The sequence below is a fragment of the Perca flavescens genome, chromosome 24, assembly GCF_004354835.1.
Source record: "Perca flavescens isolate YP-PL-M2 chromosome 24, PFLA_1.0, whole genome shotgun sequence".
Taxonomy (NCBI): domain Eukaryota; kingdom Metazoa; phylum Chordata; class Actinopteri; order Perciformes; family Percidae; genus Perca; species Perca flavescens.
Genome location: NC_041354.1, coordinates 1,457,553 through 1,483,592, shown reverse-complemented (window position 1 = coordinate 1,483,592; position 26,040 = coordinate 1,457,553). Strand labels below are relative to the sequence as shown.

General features: G+C 41.5%; 2 protein-coding genes across 2 annotated transcripts in view; both read right to left on the bottom strand.

The window, feature by feature from the left end:
* Positions 1–11,782: 11,782 nt before the first annotated feature.
* LOC114551252 (NLR family CARD domain-containing protein 3) overlaps positions 11,783–26,040 on the bottom strand; it is a 221,525-nt gene continuing 207,267 nt past the window's right edge. Inside the window, exons 15-20 of the mRNA XM_028572423.1 lie at positions 16,629–16,802; positions 16,051–16,224; positions 15,756–15,929; positions 15,328–15,355; positions 12,969–13,008; positions 11,783–12,385 (exon numbers count right to left, since the gene is read on the bottom strand). Coding sequence (XP_028428224.1) covers positions 11,856–12,385; positions 12,969–13,008; positions 15,328–15,355; positions 15,756–15,929; positions 16,051–16,224; positions 16,629–16,802 — 1,120 coding nt within the window. The 3' untranslated portion in view covers positions 11,783–11,855. The remainder of the gene's footprint in view (positions 12,386–12,968; positions 13,009–15,327; positions 15,356–15,755; positions 15,930–16,050; positions 16,225–16,628; positions 16,803–26,040) is intronic.
* LOC114550839 (protein NLRC3) overlaps positions 17,158–26,040 on the bottom strand; it is an 8,943-nt gene continuing 60 nt past the window's right edge. Inside the window, exons 2-7 of the mRNA XM_028571754.1 lie at positions 23,989–24,229; positions 22,004–22,102; positions 20,733–20,867; positions 19,411–19,489; positions 19,042–19,249; positions 17,158–18,914 (exon numbers count right to left, since the gene is read on the bottom strand). Of these exons, the coding sequence (XP_028427555.1) occupies positions 17,158–18,914; positions 19,042–19,249; positions 19,411–19,489; positions 20,733–20,867; positions 22,004–22,102; positions 23,989–24,116 (2,406 nt within the window). The 5' untranslated portion in view covers positions 24,117–24,229. The remainder of the gene's footprint in view (positions 18,915–19,041; positions 19,250–19,410; positions 19,490–20,732; positions 20,868–22,003; positions 22,103–23,988; positions 24,230–26,040) is intronic.

The window sequence follows — 26,040 nt, the reverse complement described above, 5'->3', positions numbered from 1 at the left end:
TAAACGCATTATTCTTTATTTGTGAGATTAAGTGGTGCTTTTATCAATTTAGTGATGTAAAAATGTGAAAATAAGGTTGACTTACAGAGGCAGAGTTTGTTGTTGTTCAGCGGTGTCGGGGGTCTGCAGAGCTCAGGTGTTTCCACTCTCTCTGATTGGACCTCAGCTCCCGTGGTCATTTCCGGTCGCTGTTTTTGCAACAGAGTGAGACCTCCCTGAAAACTACACTAACCCTTTAGAATCAGTTTTACATTAAAAATAACTTTACTTACATCAACATAAATCTAACTTTACTTACATCAACATAAGCAACATAACTTTATTTACAACATAACTTTACTTACATCAACATAACTTTATTTACATCAACATAATTTTATTTACAACAACATAACTTGCTGTGTGTGTCTGTCTATCTGTCTGTGTGTTTGTCTGTCTGTCTGTCTGTCTTCCCTTGTCCATCCAATCCACAGCATGGGATGGCACAGCCTGCTTTGCATCTCACATATAGCACGCTCAATTAAACCCACACATGAAGGTGCCGACGGCAGCCATAACAGTGTGTCTGTATATAGCTGCTGGCTCTAACACGCTGTCATTTATTTTCACACCAACTGGACCAGTGAGATTATTTTAGTTCATGCCTCCAGAGCAGCTCAGCAGGAAGAAACACCTACTGGCACCTGATTGGCTGCTGAAGCTGTGAGGTGGCAGCGAACAAATGATCGTTCTGATCCGTTCAGAAACCAGATTAGATGTTGGACTGAGTGGTTAGTCTAGCAGGGAAGGTAAGGTACAGTAAGCACTATAACGCGATGGCACGATAATCGGCTCGGTGTGTAGTGTAGTGTAGACAGTCTGGCGAGGTTTGTGACCCGAGTCTGTTCGGTGTGTCCCGTGCTGTCGTCCGTCCGAGGGGCTGTCGGCGTTTATTTTGGCCGATTTGACTTGTATAATCGACGGGGCGGGTACTGCCGGCGGTCAGACTCAAATGACCCATCTGATTGGTGGAGAGCTAACCAGGAAACGGGGAGCGGTATGAGCGTGACTAGACTCTCTCTCAAAATCTGATGAAAATCTTTTAAACTGACCTTTTGTTGATCTGAAATGAAGACAACTGCATACACACACACACACACACACACACACACACACACACACACACACACACACAGACAAACACAGACACACACACACACACACACACACACACACACACACTGCCTATTTCTCTCTTAAAATGTTTTCAGAAACATGTTTCGTGAACTATTTTAGTCCAATATGAGATCAGATTCTGAACGAGCTGCCATGACAGTCTGGCTTTGAATTTCCGGAGAAACCAGACCTCACGTGACGCCTTCGTCCAATCAGCTGCCGGTTTTCATTTTTTTGGGCGACAATACAGATCAGCTGTTATGGAGACGTATTACGTCTCGTCTCTTTGGTGTGTTCTGAGGAACTTTTTGGACCAACTCTGGGAAACTGGTCTGGTTGGTGTGTCCGGGCCTTTAGGGAACAAACGGAGCTCCGTCACGTTCTGGGCCACGTGGTAACCTTCAGGAAGTGATGTCACGTCTGATTGGTACCCAAACCTCCATCTTTTTATCATCTTAACTCAGTAGTTTTGGTGTCTAAACCTAACGAAACTGGGACAGTTTTCACCACGTTAACCTTGGGTTTAAAACCGCACCGTTCCCTTCTCTGGTTTGGATATGAGGACCTATTTCCTGCCACCACTAGGGGGCGCTATTTTAGGAAATGCTCCTGTGGGTCGGATTAGAGGGGGGGGTGAACAAACAACCGATATCGCCGAAGGTTTTGGAGGATCGGTTGGATCATACCGCCACGTCTGACGCTCTCTGACCTGAAAGAACAAGAAGATTTTCAGAATAAAAGCTGCAGTCACAGAGAGTGTGAAGGTCAGGCTGACTGCAGCGCCCCTCAGGCTTCATCATCATCTTCATCATCGTCATCATCATCATCAGCCGATCTGAACTCTGCTGTTGTGTGTTTTTAAACCAGCTGAGGCGCCGCTCGTCACAGGAAGTGTGAAAACCCAAAGTGTGAACTTCCTGCAGGCGGATCTGAGAGCAGCTCCGTCTTTCACTCGACTTTGTCCTCGTCTGGATTAACGAGAAGAAGAAGAAATGTGTTATTAATAATAATAACGGCGTGGCAGCAGCAGCGATGTGTCTGAACATCAGCTGTTTCTCAGCGGGACGTTTTAATTGGTCTCTGGTGTGAAATCCGTCCCTGAAGCCAAACTTTGTCACGTCGTCGTCTTCTTAAACGTTATCTCTTCCTAAATATAGTTTATCCCTCCTGATGTCATCGGGTCACATTTGATTCGTTTTCTAAAAGTTTCTATATCAGAAATTTGGGTTTTCTTTCAAACAAATTGTCAAAAAACTAAGGTGGATGGTTCGCTAACAAGTTAAATAAATGATCAGTTCGCTTCTTTCATTCCTAGGTGTAATTGGCATAGGACAAAAAAGCAGGAAAATATATGGCGCACCCAGTAATAGTACCGTTTTGATGGGTGATTTAGCAAATACAATTACACTTTATGTTGTTTATGTTGCAACAACTAATAAAGACCTAACTAAAGACCAGGGGTAAAATTGGGATTTGTTCTGTGGGGGGGCTCACCTTAGGGGGGTCCGGGGGTAGTCCCCCCCCCGTGAAATTTTTTTTGAAAAATAAACCATCAAATGGCACTTTCTGGAGAGTTTTTTGCAAAGAAATGGAGAAATTGAGTCCTTACAAGATATGTGCAAAACTGCAAGGTTAAGAGCCTATACTTTCCATTGTTGTAGTATCATCAGGTATTAGGGCATTTAGCATTTACATTACTGTTAATCAGTCATCACTTGATTACACATTGTATTACCTTGTTATGATATAAGAAGTGACCCATACAATGTGCCAAACATAATGAGCCACATGAAGAGAGAGTGCAGCATATGACAGTAGCAACAACTGACAAGATTTGGGTCTGTGGTGACCAGGTCCACCTCACACAAACTTCCTTCTCCCATTCTCTCTCTTTACTACAACACACACACACACACACACACACACACACACACACACACACACACACACACTCTTTAACCCCTGGCTAAGACGTACTATTTGAGAATATACAGATTTTTGTTGGTTTCTCCAAATACCTGAGGAAAAATGTCATTAGCTGTCATTAGCACCACATAATAAAACGATTTCTGGCTTATTTGTCACTTTTTGCAATTTTATTTTTTATTTTTTTTTAAAGGTTTGTGTCAAAAAGCTTTCAATGCTTTCTTTATTCATGGTCAATAAACCGGATTTATATGACATTATACCCTTTTTTTTTTTAGGTAAAAAAGCAGAAATTAGTTATTTTGACTAACAGTTAAGATCAGAGGATGTTGATTGGATCACAGACTGGTGTATGCTAAAGTTTAGTCAGGATACGGTTTTAAAACCATTTAAACTTTTTTTTTTTCAAATGCTATAAAATTGTATATAACAAACCAAAATTTAATGAAAGTTATTAATTTTACCTGCATATAACGTTGTATGAACCCATAAAACATATCCATGCATAATTTTCTGCAATTTGGTTGAAACCCATATTTCTGATATAAAAAACTTTTTCAAAATGGTCAAATTTGACCCGAGGACAACACCAGGATTAAAAGTCCATACATCAGGATACTAGCTATTTACCACTTCAAAAAAATGTATGTTGGAACGCCGCTTCACAATCCGCGAAATTGATATTTTGTTGTGTTTTCTAGTAAATTAAGTACCCTAAGTTTTAGATTAGTTGTTGGTCATTCTCAACACCTTTCTATCCCCTGCTGTGATTTATCAAGTCTGGACTCTGTGCTGCTGCCAGCCTGTGTAGCGTTGCTACGTTACTCACCGTCGATCAACTGTTAGCTTCAGCTGGCTAACGTTAGCTGTCAACCTCCCGACTAACGGTTACCACAAGCTAGTGATCTAGCGAGGATTATCCCTTCAGACCACAGTGGACTTCAGTGGACTCTCCATCCAAACTCCCGACTGGACCTTCGTCGGCCACGACTGACGGACTCTTTCAAGTCCGCGTACTCCCTGTCTCCGCCGATCACCTGGTAGCTTTGAGACACCTGGTCAGCTGTCGTGCTTACGAAAGGTAACGTAACCTGATTGATTCAGGTCTTATCCCCTGACCAATCGGCTATGGTCAAATGCCTGCTAATGCGACCCGGTCATTATGTTTACCAGTGTTCCTTCCCAAAACTTTTTTTTGCGGATTTGCATGATTTACCAGAGTCTCATTTTCAGGTCGGAAAAGCCGGAATTCCGGATTTATCCGGAAGAATCACACCCCTGTTAATTGAATTTGGGCGTTTTAGTCAATTATCATAGAATTTGATGACAAAATAATTGATAAAAGAACGTTGAAGAAAGTGACAAACGTCAAAAAAATGACAAATGTAAAACAAAAGCTTTAAAAATTTGGGGAAAAATTCAAAGGCTCAGAAAAAGTAGATAGATATTTAGGATTAAACACAAAACCTTAACTGCCCAAAACCTTTTAGCCTGATCCTGAATCTTAGAGCTGACCTGAGAAAGAAAACAAATACACTCACGTTAACGTTATGCTTTTATTGTGAAGAGACAGAATTCAAAACAATTTATGACAAGTCCAGCGGCATTCACACAACTCATGATCACGACTTCCATCTTTCAATGGTTAGAAGTGGAAGAAGTTCATTCATTCTGAATTATTTTTTACAAAGTTTATTTTCACTTAGTGTAGTAAGTAAGTGTTAATGTAGAGCAAGCTGGTCTTTGAGAGACTTTAGATTTGTTACAGGAGCTTAAATGCAACACAACAGTCTTAACAAAATATAATAGGAAATAGAAAAATAAGAGTAACATTAGTAATATGCACATTATCTCCTGAATTACAAAATCAGTCACATACCAGTAGGGTTGCAAAATTCTGGCAATTTTCAAAGTTGGAAACTTTTCATGGGAATAGACGGGAATTAACGTGAATAAACGGGAATTAATAGGAATAAACTGGATATTTTTAATATTGCTTGTTATAATACTGTTAGTTTATAGCGGAAAATTTCCGCCCCTTTGCAACCCTACATACCAGTCACATACATGAAATGTTACGATACGTAACATTTCAAACCGGTACTTTTAGACTTGTATACAATATGTCTGACCTTTGTTCACAATGTACACAATGTTCAAATTTAAAACATTCATTAACAACATAATGTAACAATAACATATCTTCAGTCAAAAAAAAGTTTACCGACAATCCTGAGAGCAGACGCTCCGCACCACGCTTTGAAGCCCCCAACGTCGTTTTAGGATTAGGCGATGGTTATGGTTGAAGACTATGGTTGCAGCGCTGAGTTGGAGGCTTAAAACAACATTGATTCAGCACAGCAGCTGAGCAGACAGAGACTCGCCAGTTCGCTAACTTGTTGCTCTCTCTAATATAACCGATATAAACTGCTTTAGGCTACAAAACGTGCACGCAGGCTGAAATTCATCCGTGCGGTTTTGTTGAGATAAAACTCTAAGCTGAAGGAATATCCGCTAGCTGCTAGGCTAATGTGCAGTGGTAAACGCACAGAATATGGTACACGCACATAGCAGAGCATGCAAACTGTGGCTTTCTTGTCGACAAAGCGAATGTACTTCGACACACTTGAAAGAGGAGGGGGCTCAACTTCTGTCGATGGGCCTCCAGCATCAGACGTTTCTATCCTTTGACTGGCTTTAGCTGAGTTACAGGAGGTTGACTGACTCACAGCACTTCAACACGTGTGTTTTTTTTTTCTGCTTGACAAGCCGACCGGACCTGACATGGGGGCGTGACAGTATCGACATTTCCATTTTTTTTATTCAATATTCAAGATTGTGACTTAATTTCGATCGATTTAGATTTAAAATCGAAATCGTATTTTGGCTAAAATAAATAAATATGAAAGAAATTATAATACACAATTGATAAGAATATATGAGAAATAAATTGTATTTTGTAAGAGAATATTGGAAGAGTTTAAAAAAGAAAACATGACAGAGTTTGTTAAATGAACAAATAACAATCCCGAAAACGTGCAGGTTTTAAATCAGCCTAAATACATGCTTACAACACAGCTTATTATACAGCTTATAACATGGCTTATTATACAGCTTATAACACGTCAACTCACAGGCCAGAAGGTGGCCCCGGTGAGTAAGGTAACCATGGAGATGAAGTCAAGTTCAGACCAAAGATTTACAAGAAGCTGCAGCGTTCTGAAGGCTGCTAGTTTACACCAATGAGACGATGTATCATCTCCATAGAAACCACTCTCTAACTTCAGACTTGTAAACATTTTTGTCGCTTTTTGACATTTCTGACACTTTTTGTCATTTTTTTCAACCAAATTGTAGGGCTATCGAGTCTCACGCATTGGGCGTGAGACACACGCATTTCAACCCGTTCACACGCCACACCTTGTATTTCTCACGCAGAGAAATTACCAGGATAACGCCCAGTCGTCGACCAAGTTGCTCCGCTATTTTTAACAGTGGTAGGGAGGTAGAGAAATCAAGTGAGTTCCCCGTAGAGTTCAGAACGCCCTGCCACCACCCGCGGCGCTACCATTGGGCATTTTAGGTCCGGGCTCGCCCATTTTGTGAATAGAGAGCCAAAGTCCCGCCCTTCTACTTCCGGTCCATGGGACCTATCTTTCGAAAAAATATGAACGAGGGTCAATGGAGAGATAATAATTATTTTTTGATCCAGTTTGAATTGAGCCGTGGATTACAAATATGATGTTCGTCAATTTAAAACATTATTTTTCAACCGAAGTCTCCGTTTATTGTTAAACTGTTGAAGTATCAGACTGTGAAAATACGTAATCAGAAAGACTACAAACTTCATGGATGACGTCTCTCTGGAGCTACGATGTCTCTGTGTATCGTACCGGAGATGTAAGGTTACTCTAATGAGCAGAGGATCTCTCTCGTTCTTTTGCTTCTCTGCTAAAAACACTTGACTGGATAAAACACAGCAGTTAAGATAACGTTACATGTGTTGTGGAACAGAGCTAAGCTAGCTAGCTAGCGAGCAAACCAAGCATCAAGCTAGGTGAGGTAGATTGTGTGAAACGGGAGATGTAGTCCACTGGGAGATGTAGTCCACTGAGCGGTTTCACACAAAACTAAGTGGTCATATGACAAACTTACGGGTAACTGAGACTTTCTTCGGTTGAAAATTATCTTTTAAATTGACGAACATCCTATTTGTAATCCATGGCTCAATTCAAACGGGATCAAAAAATAATTTGCCTCTCCCCGTTCACTACCGGTCATATTTATTCTGACTTAAGGTCCCATGAGGTCCTCCGGAAGGGGCGGGACTTTGGCTCTCTATAGTGAGTGATTTTAATTCTAGCAGTTCATCAAATAAGCACCAAGAGGAAAGCTTTGAGTGAAAGCTTCTCAGCCAATCGGCGACTTCTACCCCACGTGTGGACTCTTAAGCCCCGCCCACAGGCTGCATCGTCACCAGCAAGTGATCCAATGAAATGAATGACGTTTTCGCGCAAGCTTTTCAAGCAAGCTCAATGAGACAGACCCAGAGTGTAGCTGTCAGCTAATATGAAACGCAAAGCAGCTTGTTTTCATTTAAATTCAGCAAGAAACACTCCGAGGAGCAGGAGGAGGAAACTCCCGCCATTTTAAGTAACGCAGTTACAAGTGACGAGTTACCATCCTGCTCGGCCGCCCTCTCCCCATCAAGTCCTCCCGTAGACACCCCCCCTCACACCAGCAAGGCAAGTAGTGTCTTAACGTTATTAGTGTCTGGCTGTCTGAATGCAGGGGGAACCTGAATACATTTTTTTGGGGCTTATTTTAACTGGCCCGTCCAGTTTTCTGGAGGCCCACCTACAATCAAAATCCTGGTGCCACTAGTGCCTGCCACGCACAAGTTGAGTGAGTGCGGCTTTCAAGATGCGGCTTTCGTCGCTTTTTGTGACTTTGCCTGAGATTGAGTGACAAGTGTACTCGCCCTGCTGTTTATCTGGTTGCCATGACTTTGCGATTGATGACGTCCCGTCACTGTTCCAGTTGAGGGGAGAGAGAGAGATGACAGTTGGTTTGAGTTCAGTAGAGCACACGGCTCTGTAGAGTCGTGTCATTAGGACTTTATATACTACATGTAGCTACATAGCGGAAACTGTGTTGTGCGTCTGCTCTATTTCTGATGCTGTGGCGGCAGAAATCAACACAGAGGAAACACTGGGTAGCTTTTGCGCTTATTATTATTATTGTTATTATAGCTACATGTTGAATCCGCTGCAGGGCTAAACTGACAGTTTTATATTTTTATAAAGATACCCATTTTATAAAAGGCCTACCCATAATACTTTTATAACCGTACCCATAATCAGGGCTTGACATTAACTTTTTGAAGCACTTGTCCTTCGGACAAGTACATTTACGTTTCACTTGTCCATGCACAAAAGTCACTTGTCCGGGTAAAGAGTCATCATTTTATAAAAAAAAAATTGTTTTGCTGATGCATGCATATGATATAATAATGCAAACCGTTGAAAACATCCAAACACTCCCAACAATAGATTTTCCATTCAACAAGAAAAAAGGATCTCCAGACTCCATAGTACAAAGTAATATGTTGCACGCCGGTGTGCAGAAGTTAATATATTGAGATTCTAAGTCAGTAATTTAAAGATTTGTCATTACTTTCAGATTCCTAGTCGATATTCTAAGTTACTAAGTCAATATATTGAGATACTAAGTCGATACTTTGAGATGTTGAGTCAATTTATTGAGATTGTAAGTCAATATTTTAAATGTTCTCATTGGTTTGAGATTCTTAGTCAATATTCTGAGTTAGTATATTGAGATACTAAGTCAATATTTTGGGATAAGTCAATATATTGAGATACTAAGTCAGTATTTTGAGATAAGTCAATATATTGAAATACTAAGTCAATATATTGAGTTCTAAAGCAATATTTTACATTTTCTCAATACTTTGATATTCTTAGTTTATATTCTGAGATACTAAGTCAATATTTTGACCAGACGTAGTGGTGACTTAAACTTGAACTTATACTATATCTAAAATAATTTTGTAGACATAACAATGGATTTTGCCACTAAATGTTGATGTTAACTATTTTTTTTTTTTTATACAATTTCACAAATTTCTACCCAGCAGAGGCTGATTTAGAGATTTACAGATCAGATTTACAGTTGATTATTACCTGATATTTAATCCGCATGTTATTTATTTGTTTCAAAAAGGAGCACAACAAAACGACATTATAGAACGGCAAAAACGACCACTGGATTGGAAAAGGGAATTTTACAACTTTTAATGCAGCACGAGTGTGGCGAGGCCAATTTCAAGTGAACGCAACATCTGTGTTTTTCCGACAACAGCAACTACAACATCATACGTTCCTCTCCAGTGAAATACAGACAGACACACTTTTACACCGTTTAGCTGTCAGCATTTTAACCGTGTTTGCTCTAGCTGCTAGTTAACGGTAGGCTAACGTTACCTGCTGCCAAGTGTAGTGTTTACTAGCGTGACATGCGGCGATGTTTAGGTTCCCTTGTCCGTTTTCGGAGCATCCGAGAGAAGCGCAGGCATTTCAGTGGCACCGAAATCTGCGTTGCAATTCGGTCCGGTAGATAACGGTCGTTAAGGCACCGGTGCCGTATTAGCACCGGGTCTCTCGTTTTCTGTCAACGATGTGGCAAGGAGGTAACGTTAAGGCGGAGTTAGCAAGCTAACGTTAGCTAACTAACACCGGCAGGTTCGCCATGCTTTCATGCTGCATTGCTTACAGAGAATGAGCTGAACAGCGGGCTGGGTCTAACGTTAGCGGGCTGGGTCTAACGTTAGCGGCCTGCTGACCGACTACCGCTGGGTCCGCTGCCTGGGATTGCGGGGAAAAAATGTATCGTTTCAAATCGGTAACATAGACGTAATGAGTGGCACATAACGTGAACTAACATGGCATTTTATTTTGTTACCTTATTATTATTATGTTATTATTTTTAACTTGTCCAGTAGGGCAAGTACATTTCTCTTCCACTTGCCCTACAAAAAATCCGCTTGTCCCGGACAAGCGGACAAGCCTTAATGTCGAGCCCTGCATAATCATTTGGAATATTTTTAGTTTTTTCTTTCCTTTTTACTGCACAACCTCCCGGCCCCCATTGTAAAAACCTTTGGCCTAGGCTATTTCATTATATTTTATCCAGAAAATGCATAGTATTAATTATTGCACACATACACACACACACACACACACACACAAAGAAATACTGAATTAAATTAAAAAAAACAATTATTTGTACGAATTCATGTATAATTTATCAGATCACACTCCGTCCCCACCCAAATCCCTGCCGCAAAAAAATCGCACTCTGAACTCTGTTCAAAACTTGAGAGCCCTGAAATTGTCGCCTTCTTCAATGCTTTTGGCGGTTTCTGTGACATTTTTGACGCAGCAGTGAGAAGTTTTATATGACCGGAGGAGACTCTTCCTCCTGCAGAGGACACAGAGACACTGAGCCACCAACGCAGTACCTGAACCCAACCCCAGGATACAGAGGCTGAGTGAATGTGGTGTTGAAGGTGTAGAGGAGGATCAGTGAGTCAGAGGAGACTTCGTAGAAGGACAGAGAGCCAGCAGGACAGTCCACATACACTCCTACTCTACCAGAGACAGAGGAGGAGGAGATGGATCTTCCTTGATTGTGCATGACCGAGTAACCAACATAATCGTCATCATCATCATCAGGGCACTTATCATCAGAGTACTCCAGACTCCAGGATTGATCTTGTGAAAAGAGACAGAACTCGAAACAAAACATGACACATTTCTACAATTTCATGATCACAGCTTCCATCTTTAAAGGACTGGAAGTGGAAGAAGTTTACAATGTTAACGAAAAATCCGTTCAATCATTCTGAATTATTTTACACAGATTTCATTCATTAGTTTATAACAATAACCTGAAATATTTCTGGAAGTGTGGTCCTGTCCAGACTCAACTGATCAGCACCAGTGGTGGAGGAAGTACCTCCACCACACAAAGTAAAAATAACCAGAGACATATTTACTTTAGTAAAAGTAGGAATACCACAATTACAACCCTACTTAAGTAAAAGTAAAAAGTACTTGATTTCAAATGTACTTCAAGTATTAAAAGTAAAAGTACTTGCATAATTATTTATTCTCTTAATATCTATATTCTAATAATAAAAAAAAAAGGCCTAGATTACGTTCTGATTTACAATTCTGGTAATCTATCAGGGTGATCTGCATGAAGCTCGACTTTGTATTATTTCCCACGGGACAGTGAATGCTGCACACATTTATCTAGGAGCACACGGGCTTGGACAACAAGTAGGCTACGTGGCTTCACAGCTGAGGAGGACCGGGAGTGTTTTTAGGATAAATATACGGGTTGTATATTAACCCTATGTTAATGGATGCTTCACATATGACAAAGCAGAGTATCGGGAGTAGCGGTAGGGATGCAGGAGCCGCTGCTGAAGGCTTCCCTGCGGACTGCAAACGTGTGACGGTCAGGAAGATGTTTTGGCAGGGGGAAAAACTGATCAGAAAATGTAACGGAACGTTATAGAAATGTAGTACAGATAATTGCTGCAAAATGTAACGAAGTAAAAGTCAAAAGTATGTACTTTTTACTTTACTTAAGTAAAGTACAGATACGTGAAAAATTTACTTAAGTACATTAACTTCGTTACATTCCACCACTGATCAGCAGTGAGAAACAGGAGGAGACTCTCTGTCCTACAGAGACACTGAGTCACCAGGACCAGACCAGAATGCGAACCCAGGATAGAGAGGCTGAGTGAATGTGGTGTTGAAGGTGTGGAGGTGGATCAGTGAGTCAGAGGAGACTCTGTAGAAGGACAGAGAGCCAACAGGACAGTCCACATACACTGCTACTCTGCCAGAGACAGAGGAGGAGGAAATGGTTGTCCCTCTGTTATTGTGCCGGACAGTGTAACCACGATCAGAGCACTCCAGAATCCAGGACTGATCATTATATCCAAACACACAGTCGTTAAAGTCTCCTTTCCTCCTGATTTCACTGTAACTCACTGCTACACCAACCTCTCCTCTCACCTCGACCTCCCAGTAACAGCGACCAGTCAGAACATCTCTACACAGCAGCAGATGCCAGGAGTCAAACCTCTCTGGATGATCAGGATATGGCTGCTGCTCCTCCTCCTCTACACGTGTCACCATCCTGTTGTTGTCAGACAGTTTGAGTTCTCTGTGCATTGTGTTTGTGTCGACTGTGAGTTCACAGGAATCTGACGGAGAGAACGAGACAAAACACAGATGCAGTTATTTATTTTATTACTTTTGGGGCATTTTTGGCCTTTATTTGATATGACAACGGAATACAGGCAAGGGGAGACAGAAAGCGAGGGAATGACATGCAGAAGTGGGTCAGACCTGAACACCGGGCCGCTGCGGTAAGAACTGAACCTTAGTACAAACCTAAACTCCAATGAAGTTGGGACGTAAAAATGTGTAAAAATGTACATATGAACAGAATACAATGATTTGAAATTCCTTTTTAACCTACAGTGTATTCAATTGAATACATTACAAAGACAAGATTTGCAATGTTCAAACTGATAACCTTTTTTGCAAGTTTTCACTCATTTTCAATTTGATACACGTAACAAAAAAGCTGGGACAGGGTCAACAAAAGACTGGGAAAGTTGAGGAATGCTCAAAACACACCTGGTTGGAACATTCCACAGGTGAACAGGTTAACTGGTCATGACTGGGTATAAAAGGAGCATCCCCAAAAGGCTCAGTCGTTCACAAGCAAGGATGCGGCGAGGTTCACCACTTTGTGACCAACTGCGTGAGCTAATAGCATACCTGCAAACTCAGAAGTGCTGAAAAAGGTGACACCTCTTCTCTTCCCGGAGCATCAGAGAGAAGTGCAGGCATTTAAAGCATAACTCTTGCCAAAATGCAACCTAGGGTCATTTTGTGAATGTAATCGTAGCTGTTGTTGTTTCCGGCTGCTACCACCTCGGCAGTCAAAACGAGTCGATCTCCGAATGCGAATGAACGGACTCCATACGAGGCTCCTTTTTCAACTGCGAGGTCAATATTGTTTTTCAATAACGACAAAACAAGAAATTATCCGTGCATTTATATGGAACTAAGGAGCTTTCCATCTTTACTCTTCTCCCTGTTACGCTGCATTCGGAAAATCGATTGTTTTTGACTGATAAAATGGCTGCGGCCAGAAACAAGAGTTGTTGCGTTAGTGAGTTGTTCAAAACCTTTCTTTTTAGTAAACTCTGCCTTCTTAGTGTTTTAAAAATCGCTATTTTGAGGCTAGATAAAAGTGCCCCTAGCACTCCCATTCAAAAGGCCATTTGACCGAAAAAGGAAAATACAGTAAATCTTAAAAGTGGCGTTTCCGTCTTAATTATGCTTTTAAACAAAAGTTTGACTCGGGTACACAAAAACACCCTAGGTTGCATTTTGGCGAGAGTTACGCTTTAAGTGGCACCAAAATCCGCGTTGCTATTCTGTCCGGTAGACACCCCCTCCAAATAAAAACTCTTAAGAATTTACACAATTCACGTGGATGACATTTTCCCATTCAAAACGGCAATTTTCCCCCGAAAAGCAACTAGTTTGCAGGTATGTAATAGTCCAACAGTTTAAGAAAAATGTTTCTCAACGTACAATTGCAATGAATTTAAGGATTTCATCATCTACAGTCCATAATATCATCAAAAGATTCAGAGAATCTGGAGAAATCTCTGCATGTAAGCGACAAGGATGAAAAAACATTGAATGCCCGTGACCTTCGATCCCCCAGGTGGCACTGCATTAAAAACGACATCATTATGTAAAGGATTTTAGATAGGGGCTCAGGAACACTTTGGAAAACCATTGTCAGTTAACACAGGTCGTCACTACATCTACAAGTGCAAGTTAAAACTCTACCATGCAAAGCGAAAGCCATTTATCAACAACACCCAGAAACGCCGCCGGCTTCTCTGGGCCCGAGCTCATCTGAGATGGACTGATGCAAAGCACAAAAGTGAGCTGTGGTCTGACGAGTCCACATTTCAAATTGTTTTTGGAAATCACGGACGTCATGTCCTCCGGGCCAAAGAGGAAAAGGAACATCCAGATTTTTATCAGGGCAAAGTTCAAAAGCCAGCATCTGTGATGGTATGGGGGGTTGTTAGTGCACATGGCAAGGGTAACTCACACATCTGTGAAGGCACCATTAATGCCGAAAGGTACATACATGTTTTGGAGCAACATAAGCTGCCATCCAAGCAAAGTCTTTTTTAGGGACGTCCCTGTTTATTTCAGCAAGACAATGCTAAGCCACATTCTGCACGTGTTACAACAGCGTGGCTTCGTAATAAGAGTATTAAACTGGCCTGTCTGCAGTCCAGACCTGTCTCCCATGGAAAATGTGGGACGCATTAGGAAGCGCAAAGTACGACAACAGAGGACTGTTGAGCAATGGATGTACATCAAGCAAGAATGGGAAAGAATTCCACCTACAAAGATTCAACAGTTAGTGTCCTCAGTTCCCAAACACTTATTGAGTGTTGTTACAAGGAAAGGTGATGTAACACAGAGGTAAACATGGCCCTGTCCCTGCTTTTATGGGACGTGCTGCAGGCATCAAATTCAAAATAGGTGAATATTTGCAAAAAACTCTGCCTCCAAGATTCAAAGACAGATAACTACTGGCCAGCCGGCACTTTCACAAGCTGCCTCCCCCCCACCATCAACTGCCGCTGCCTGTTGCTGATTGGCTTGAATCAGGGTCCAAAGTTAGCACCTTCTATTGCCAAATGCTAGTAAAATATGCAAGTGGCTGGTAGATTTGCTTCACCACACAGCGTACGTAATGTCTTCCATGAGTTCATCCAGAACTCCCAGCATTTTTAGATAGTCTGTTTCTATTTGCCGTTGTTTTTCAGAAAGAACCGGGCTGGTTAACTTAACTGAAGTTATAGAGGTCTGCTAAAACAAGCACTAAGGTTAGCTAATGTCAGTTAAACGTTAGGCTGTAACAGCAGAGAGAAACAGACTTTACTTTAGGTTTGGGAGCGGTTGTTAGATGTAATATTAGGGTAAAGCCAGAGGCTGACTGCAGTCAAGTCGTGATGACATCAGAGGTTTGAATGAATTATGTCACAGTTTGATGAATGAAATAAAAAACACACTTACACTTCCTCAGACCTGGTGTCAACCATCTGACTCCAGCGGGCTCCACCCTGAAAGGAAGAGAAAGGGAGGGGCGGGGGGTCAGAGCAGCAGTGAAACATGGACATTAAATCACTCACACCCACACATATTAGACGTTTTCAGACCATAGGAACTTTTATAGTTCTAAGAACCCAACTTTTTGTTGCGTTGTCACAGCATAGAAAGCACATTGGTTTCTGCTAAGCTAGACTAAACCTGTACTGGATTTATCTCTGTAGAGATGAAATATATCCTGGTAATAATTTGATCACTGGGATATTTCTCAAAATGACAGTTTCTTTACCATGCAGAGATTTGTCCAAACAGCATACAATATTAACACTAGGGAGTCACTTTGATTCCTATAGATGATCTCCTTGGAGACTTGCTACACAAATATCTCCTTTTTATGTTTATCAGTGTTTCTACCTGAGAGTGTCCAGTCTCCAGTTTGGATCCTTCAGTCCCGCTGAGAGTAACTTCACTCCTGAGTCTCCTGGATGATTGTAGCTCAGGTCCAGCTCTCTCAGATGGGAGGGGTTGGAGCTCAGAGCTGAGACCAGAGAAGAACAGCCTTCCTCTGAGATCAGACAGCCTGACAGACTGAAAACACACAGAACAACACACAGGAACCCTCTGTCAACACGTTTTTTAGTTCAGGTAAATTTTTACAGTGGCCGAGACAATTCAAAACAAAGAGTTGACTTGTTTAATGAATCCTGACCTGAGAGTCTCCAGCCTGCAGTATGGACTGTTCAGTCCATCATAGATCAGCTTCACTCCTGAATCCTGCAGGTTGTTGTTACTCAGGTCCAGCTCTCTCAGACTAGAGGACTGGGAGCTGAGAACTGAGGACAGAGCTTCACAGCTTCTCTCTGACAGCTTACAGTCACTCAGTCTGGAGAGAAAACAGGAAACAAGTATTTAAATGTTGAGTCTAGACTTGTTAGTGGTATAAAATAGCAATTTACCATCTGCCCCGAAAGCGAGCGTTAGCAGCTAACCACCGGTTTGCGGTAGCCTGTTTAAACCTAGAGACTCATTCGATTAGCATGAAAACATGTCCCAAAGAACGTTCGACTTGGTACACATATGTTATTAACCCCTAGGTTAATTTTGCGCTGGAATTGTCCTTTAAAATATAGGCCTAAAGGATTTCTAGATCTCAGCCAAAGTTCATATTTCATACTTTATGTCACGTAATTATAAATAAAAACAAAATACTTTGGAAACATTCAAAGCTGATGTGATTCAAACAGCTGATGTGATCCAAATTAAAGAGAAACAGTAACTTGATCTGACCTGAGAGTCTCCAGAGTGCAGTGTGGACTCTTCAGTCCAGCCAACAGCTGCTTCACTCCTGAATCCTGCAGTTCGTTGTTACTCAGGTCCAACTCTCTCAGACTAAAGGACTGGGAGCTGAGAACTGAGGACAGATCTTCACAGCTTCTCTCTGACAGGTTACAGCCACTCAACCTAAAAAGGATATTCAGACAGTCCATTTAATAATTGATAAATTAAGAAATAAAGACCTTAGGTAGTAATCTTTTTTTAATAAAGGTAGAATAACCTGAGAGTCTGCAGCGTGCAGTGTGGACTCTTCACTCCAGCTGACAGCTGCTTCACACCTGAATCCAGCAGCTCGTTGTTACTCAGGTCCAGCTCTCTCAGACTAGAGGACTGGGAACTGAGAACTGAGGACAGAGCTTCACAGCTTCTCTCTGACAGATTACAGCCACTCAGTCTGGAGAGACAACAGGAAGGAAACAAGATATTTATATTTAACTCCTGTTGAAAGATATCCGAGCATTTAATGATGAATAAATCCCACTTACAGAGCTTTGTTGGAGGCTTTGACCACTGGCAGCAGCCTCAGAAGAGCCTCCTCTGAAGCAGAGTATTTCTTCAGGTCAAACACATCCAGATCTTTTTCTGATAATAGTAAGATGAAGACCAGAGCTGACCACTGAGCAGTGGAGAGACTTCCTGATCTCAGGGCCTGTTGGATCTCCTCCACTAGAGAATCATCATTCAGTTCATTCAGACAGTGGAACAGATTGATGCTTCTCTCTGCAGTCAGATTCTCACTGATCTTTCTCTTGATGTACTTGATTGTCTTCTGATTGATCTGTGAGCTACGTCCTGTCTTTGTCACCAGGCCTCTTAGGAGAGTCTGATTGGTCTGCAGGGAAAGACCCAGGAGGAAGCGGAGGAACAACTCCAGGTGTCCATTTGGACTCTGTAAGGCCTTGTTCACAGCACTCCGGTAGAAACCTGTTGATGTTGTTTGTTCTTCTGCCAGCAGGTTGACTCCAGAGTTGGTGAATGTCAGATGGACATGAAGAGCAGCCAGAAACTCATGAACACTCAGATGGATGAAGCTGAACACCTTGTCCCGGTACAGTCCTCTCTCCTCTTTAAAGATCTGTGTGAACACTCCTGAGTACACTGAGGCTGCTCTGATATCGATGCCACACTCTGTCAGGTCTGATTCATAGAAGATCAGGTTGCCTTTCTGCAGCTGCTCAAAAGCCAGTTTTCCCAGAGACTCGATCATCTTCCTGGTCTCTGGACTCCAGGGTGGATCAGTCTCGGCTCCTCCATCATACTTGATGTTCTTCAGTTTGGACTGAACCACCAGGAAGTAAATGTACATCTCAGTCAGGGTCGTGGGCAGCTTTCCTCCCTCTCTGGTCTTCAACACATCCTCCAGAACTGTAGCAGTGATCCAGCAGAAGACTGGGATGTGACACATTATGTGGAGGCTTTGTGATGTCTTGATGTGGGAGATGATTCTGCTGGCCTTCTCCTCATCTCTGAATCTCTTCCTGAAGTACTCCTCCTTCTGTGGGTCAGTGAACCCTCTGACCTCTGTTACCATGTCAACACACCCAGGAGGGATCTGATTGGCTGCTGCAGGTCGTGTGGTTATCCAGAGGCGAGCAGAGGGAAGCAGATTTCCCCTGATGAGGTTTGTCAGCAATACACCCACTGAGGTGGACTCTGTAACATCAGTCAGGATTTTAGTGTTGCGGAAGTCCAGAGGAAGTCGACACTCATCCAGACCGTCAAAGATGAACACGACTGGGAACTCTTCAAACCTGCAGATTCCTTCGTCTTTGATTTCACTAAAGAAGTAATCAACAAGTTCCACCAAGCTGTACTTTCTCTCTTTCAGCACATTCAGCTCTCTGAAAGTGAATGGAAATGTGAACTGGATGTCCTGGTTGACTTTGCCTTCAGCCCAGTCCAGAGTGAACTTCTGTGTTAAGACTGTTTTCCCGATGCCAGCCACTCCCTTTGTCATCACTGTTCTGATAGGTTTATCTCTTCCAGGTTGGGTTTTAAAGATGTCTTCTTGTCTGATTGTTGTTTCTGGTGTGTCATGTTTCCTGGATGCTGTTTCAATCTGTCTGACCTCATGTTCGTCATTGACCTCGGCAGTCCCTCCCTTTGTGATGTGGATCTCTGTGAACATCTGATTCAGAACGGTTGGGTTTCCTGCTTTAGCAATCCCCTCAAACACACACTGGAACTTCTTGTTTAGGTTAGATTTGAGTTTACGTCGACAAACTCCAGCTGGACTTCCTGAATGAATACAGAACAAAGAAGATCAGTAAGTGATTTATAAAATAAACAGGAACATATTTTGGTCAGTCTCTTAGTAAACGTCCCAATTATCCATCAAGTTAAATCTTTAGAGGAATCCTCTTACTGCTCTGCAGACGGTCAGCCAGCTCGTCCTGCTTCATTCTCCTCAGGAAGTCCAGTGTGATCTTCAGAAATGCCTCTCTGTTCCTCCTCTGCTCTTCATCCTCATCCTCCCTCTGACTCTTTAAGCATTCAGGGTAATCTGGACTCAGAACCTTCTGGATCTTCTTCAGCTCGTTCTTCACAAAACTGCTGATGTTCTCCTCCAGCAGCTGGAACAGAAGATTATATGAATGACAAATCAAACTGAAATCATGGAAGCAAACCTCAGATCCATGTTGGACAGACGGACAACCCACTGGTCTAAAAAGTGCAGCATGGAGGTGACTGTAAACTGTATAGATGTAAAAGTAGTTGTTGTACATGTACAGACCATAAATATGGAGTCCAGGTGTGTTTGATGCTGCTGGGCAGACTGATCACTGGGAACCTCGAAGCTCTCGTGGTCCACTCTGTGGAGGAATCAGGAAGAATTAGCTCACATCATGTCTGTCCACACAGAAGGTCAAAACACAAAGCATTTCAAGAAACACTTCAACATTTCACAAAACAAATGGAAGACCGACTCTCGTGAGAAGATCCTGTATAATCGCAAACCAGGCGTCAAAATAGAGCTTCCAGATGTTGTTACACCAATACTGTGGATGCGACTGTATGCTGAACAAACACTAAGCGCAACTCCATCAAACAGCAAGTGGGTACCAGTCACAGCTATTGAAATGAAGACTGTCGTAGGACTGTGTCTTGCCATGGGGATCCTTCGTCTGCCATCACGTAGAGATTTCTGGTGTCAGAAAAAGTGCTTTTTCAAACGACCATCCCCCAAACAGGATTGTTGTGGTTAAAATGAGCATAGTTCTTCGTATGAATTTCTTAAGTACAATGATCCCTTTACCCCCACCAATAAATTTCTGGAAGAAACTTGACACCGTAATTTGGCAGTGTATTTGGAATAATAAACAACCTAGGCTAAAATACTCTACCCTGCAACGTACCGCAAACATGGGAGGCCTAGCCCTCCCCAACCTTAAAGTGTACCATAGAGCCTTTCAGCTACGGCTAGTGTGGATGGACCCCTCATCTACAGTCCCATGGAGAGAAATAGAGCAAAACTCACTGGAAGTCTAAGACGGCAAGACCTTGCCTTCACAGGTGTGTGTCCAAAAAAGTGTATGCTAGCCTAGGGCCCTATTATTACCAACACATTGACCAACTTTAAACAAGTGGAGGAGCAACTACACTACACCAATAAGTGGCATTTGAACACCCCAATTTGGCACAACATACACTTAATATTGGTAACAAACCTTTTGTTTATAACCAGTGGAATGACAGAGGTATTTATACTCAAGACCAGTTATTCAATGATGAAGGTATGTTAAGTTTTGAAGACCTGAGAGCTAGCTTTGAGATCCCTAGGGCATCCTTCTTCCTTTATCTTTGCTTAAGATCAGCCCTAAAATATTATGGAGTACCATGGGGAAACAGTCTTGAGATGCACCCAATCATTAAATGGCTTGTTGATTTTCCTGCGAGAGGATTAGTGTCCAGGATTTATGCTAAACTGATGCAAGTATCCGTAGGAGAAGTACCAATAGTAAAGAAATCGGAGCGAGAGGGGTGGCCTCGCACCCCTTGTTCTTTCAAATGTTTTGTAATGTTGCTGACGTTATAAAGTAACTGAAGCTGACTTACTCAAACATTTGATGTCCTCTGAAAATTAGCACTGGGTCCATTGACTGCTCACTCTTCATGGACACACAGCTGGTTTCAGGTTTAACATCATCAGAGTCCAGTACAGAATCATCAGGTTCAGGTTCCTTAAAGGTCCTGTTAAAAAGAGAGGAAGACCACCACAGAGAGAAATCCACTTTTTAATCTCCAGAAACAGAAGCGACTGGAGAAACTAGAAGCTATCAACCAGAAAAGTCTGAAGCTCTTCACTGAATGCTTTCTGCTCTCTGCTCATCCTGTTCTATCATTCATTGTCTTTCTGAAAGAACAGGAACATTATAAAGACTCTAGCACTAATGTTATCTTGTTAGTCCTCTAATGGAGCCAAGACTTCATCATGACAATTAATGTCCCTTTTAAAATCAGACAACTTTGTGTCCTGTGACATGTTGGACGATACTTTTCTACATTATTATTAAGCGTGGAGTTTAGACTTTAATAAGATGCTCCTGCTCTTCAGGAGGAGTTTGTTCTTTCTAGAGATGCCTTGATCACGTTTTTAGCCTCCGATACTGATTGTCGATCATGAATGAACAATATCGGCTGATAAAGGGCTGATGCTGATCAGTTTTGTGTTGTAGAGTTTATCTTTTGTTTGTTAGTTTATTATATGCTTTTCCCACCAAAAACATATACATGCACATATATGCAGGGTTTAAAATGGGAAAATCTGCTAATGATAGACTAATTTCCCATTTCAAGTACACAAGTATGACTTTGTTTTTTTCTTCTGGGGCGTCACGTTCAGCGTCACCTTCAACGTCAAGAACGCGCCGAAAAGGGGTATTGTTAACTTTTCCTGCTACAGCTTATACAGTGCACAACTGCAAACTCTGCTGTACCGATCTTATTTTACATCCATGTGCTGTATATTCACTTGATATCTTCGCTACTAAACTTAAAACTTTCCTCTGCTCAGGCTAGCTCGCTCTCTCTGTAGTCACCGTCACTCTCTCACTCGCGCCCCAGACTGGCGGGCGGTAACTATTGGTTGTTTCTAGAAGGGATACAGCTACGGTGTTTAGCTGAGAAAAACAAAGGGGCACCCGGATAGCTCAGTTGGTAGAGCAGAGTTTTTGGCGGCTAGAAGACATTAAGGCCGAGCACTTGATCACACATTTTTAGTAAATATCGGCGGATGATGATTGACGGTTGATCAATCGGGGCACCCCTTGTTCTTTAAAATGTTTTGTAATGTTGCTGACGTTGTAAAGTATCTGAAGCTGACTTACTCTTCCTTTGGATCTCCTCTGAAATATAGCGGTATGTTCCTGGACCAGTCACTCTTAAAGGACACACAGCTGGGTTCAGGTTCAGGTCCTTTGAAGGTCCTGTTAGAAAGAGAGGAAGACCACCAGAGAGAGAAATGTGTAAAATGTAATCCTTCTGTCCTCCTATAGGGCCAAAACTTTATTATGAGAATTAATCTCAACATTTATAAATAAACTAAATCAGGAAGAAGTAGAGCGGGGGTTAGGAGATACAAGCAGTACCTCCCTTCTGTCATCATGATAAAGATCTCTGGTTAATGAGGGACGAGGTTACTAGAGTTGGTCCGGTCCGGTCCAGTGTACCAGCCTGAACCAGTTTGATTTTAAGATAACCGGTTCCAATTCACCAATTCAAGGACCAATTCACATTCAATCAATCAGTGCCAAATTTCGGTACCTAAAAGCCTGTAAGCGCGAGCTTCTCTGTCCTCTGCATCTTGACAGAGAGCAGAAGCTCAGCTCTGAGACACACACACACACACACACACACACACACACACACACACACACACACACACACACACACACACACACACAAACAGGAGGTGCGGTGCAGATTGAGCGAAAGTTAAGTCACCTCCGCAGATTGATCAAGTCACGTTGAGTCACGACAAATATTGTAAAAATTATAAGGATGTTTTGGGGAAAATAATGAGAATGACAATTTAACAATTTAAGACTGATGTGACCGGGACATTACGACAGAATACTATTCTTGAATACACTGGATGAAGGCTACTACCAAGCACTTTCAACACTCAACCTATAAACATCCATAAACAAAACATAAAACCAATTAAAACAAATGAAAAGGTATAAGGAATACAAAAAGAAAGTTGGATTAACACATTTCAATTGTAGATACTGCACTCTGCTTTTGTAATAGTATTTTAGTTGCTTGAGGTTAGACAAAGGCAGAGTGCAGTATCTACATTTTTAGGGTCAAAGGTCATATCAATGGTCTTTTTTTTTTTAATGTAAAACATTTTCCTTCCTGTAAAGGTATTACATACAAGTATCAACACTATTGTACCTACAACATGTTCGGCTGGCCTGTATGAAAACTTTGAAGCCATTTTTCTCAGTTTCAGTGTTAGCGTAGTTACTGCACTTTGCCTTTGTAGGGCAGTATAGTGTGCAGTAACTGATAAATCATTTTGATTACTCATTGACGTCCAGTGATCACCGGTTGATGAGACAGCGTTTTCACTTTGGTTTCAACAACAGGTCGGCGAGTAGCACTCTCCAAAATAGTGCTTTGCCTGAGCCCACTAGCATCAACCTGAGTCATGTTAACCGTACTATGCTTAGCTCGTAGCTGGTAGCTCAAGCTTGACGTGCTTCGGTGATATTTTAATTTGGTTTACACAATGTGGATACGGCTTTCGACTTGTCTGCGAGCCGTCTGGGAGTTTTGGAAAATAAAAAGCTCCATTCAGAATTGTGTTGCTGCTGTCTTTCTCCATCATGCCTGCAGCCTGCAGCAGGAGGATGTGTAGTGAAGAGAAAATAAATTAATAAATGGCGGCATGCGATTAAAAAAAAAACATGAACCCCTATATATAATGGCGGCAAGATCGCTGTGCAGTAGATGTTTCACTTCCGAGACCTGGTGACTCACTGACAGGCTGGAGGTTGTCGGGCAAGGCAACTTTATTTCTATTTATTTCTCAAATTATTTTTGGAAATTGCTGGCTGCTCTTCCTCTGTAGTCTCTTCTGCAACTAAAAGCAGAACTACCACTTTCTGCTCCTGGAGCTAAAACTCTTGAGTAGACGGAGATTGTTTTTGTCTCAAAACGCCATTTAAAAACCAAAGTGTAGTAGTGTATATGTAACCTCAGAGTTCAGCTGGACGACAGGCTACAGTGGGCTGGAAACACAGAGACCCTCTACAAGATGAGACAACACTACTTCTAGTTTGCTGTAAGTTTCACAACAACTCACCTCAATCTTCTTCTTAACTTTTCATTTTCCATTTTCATTGCATTTCGCTCCCTCTTATATTTATGTCTCTCTCTATCAATTTGCTCCATCAATTCCCGCCGCTCCATTTCAAATGGCCTCTCGTCCATTTTAATTCTCCTCTCGATTACAGGTCGCCTTCTTTTTTTAACATAGCGGTGCCTTCATGGACACACAGCTGGGTTCTGGTTCAGGTTCAGCAGGGTCTGGTCTCTGATTGGTCCTGTTAGAAAGAGAGGAAGACCACCAGAGAGGTAAATCCACTTTTTAATCTCCAGAAACAGAAGCTGCTGGAGAAACTAGAAGCTATCAACCAGAAAATAAAGTCTGAAGCTCTTCACTGAATGCTTTCTGCTCTCTGCTCATCCTGTTCTATCATTCATTGTGTTTCTGAGAGAACAGGACCATTATAAAGACTCTAGCACTAATGTTATCTTGTTAGTCCTCTATTGGAGCCAAGACTTCATCGTGAGAATATTATATATTACACTTTAGAAACAATGGATGTAGCATCTGTGACGTCTACAGCATTATAAATTATTATAAATAATCAGTTAATATGACAGCAGCCCGGCTGCTACTTTTAAACTAAGCTATCAGGTTTTAGACTCTCTACATTTTATTTTGAAATGTTCCAGGGGAAATGTTACTGTCCTGTTGCAGCGAGTTTATCCGACGAAGTGTCTTTATTTCAAGAAGCTGGCCATCAGGTTCTTTAATTACATACATACATACAGAATTGGAGGTTGACGCTGTGATATGCACCTCCATCAACACCTAAAGTAAATATGTAATTACTAAAATAAATATAGAAAATGAGTGAGAGTCCTACACCATTTTTACTCCATGGTTGGTCATACCTGCTCCACTCATTAATAAATGTCCCTCAGTACCTTCTGTTTGACAAATGTGAAGATCTGTTTGCATCAAAGAAGCAAAACGGTATCAGGGACACACGCATAGCTCAACTTAGTGATTAATAATAGGCTTAGTAAAGATGTATCTTCTTTTAATTGTTATTAAAAGAAGATTATTAGAAAATAATCTTAAAAAAATAAACTAAAATAATGAACAAAATGTGATTCATGATTAAGATTCTTTGAGGGGCGGGGTAAAAACAGATCACATGCTCACAGAAAAACGCTCTTCTCTCTGAGACTTGCGTGCTGAGAGACACGGCAGGCTTGTTTACTGTATACATGAACAATATACGAACGAGTTAAAACGCAAAGGAACATTCATTGCATCTTGGAAAAATCATACTGGGTTGAGAAAATGATATGATAAAATAAACTTAACTTCAGCTGTTCAATCCACTAAATCAACAACATGTAGATTTATCTTCCAAACTTTCTCAGGAAATAAGAAATTACTTTACAGATTCTGAATATTAAAACTAAATCAGCTAATAAATGATGATAGATTAAACTACCGAACAGAATATAAAGTAACTAAATCAGTGTTTTTATTCTTCTTCTAATCTTATATCTCTGTGTGGGTGCAAGACAGGCAGATAAAATTGCTAGACAGTGACGCAGTTACACATTTAGTTGATGAAATAATTCTGTTTTACCGCTTTTATAAATGAGTTCAAACACATTCATTCAGTCCAACTTTCTCGAAAACAAAAGGAATTTAAATGGTGTCAGATGATGTTTTAATATTTTAATAAAAGATAGGCTATGTTTCAGACTCGCCCCCTTCTCCTCCACCCCGCGGTACAGACAGGGAGAAGAAGCGCTCCTCTCCTGTGTGTTTTTGCTGCTAAACACCGGAGGAAATACCAGATGTGTTTATGATAATACATAAAGGATCTATAACACAGTAACACGGATCAATAACTGGACTCTGACTCTTCGTTACTCTCCCAGATATCCACCTAACGGGTCTGTGTTAAGACGACAGTTTAACAGTCTGAGTCAGAAGTCTGATTGTGTTGAGTTGTTAGTTCATCTGCAGCGTTTTGCTTTTTCTGCTCTCAAAATAAAAACTAACGACAGCTTACAACCACGAGTCGGACGTATCAGAAGAGTT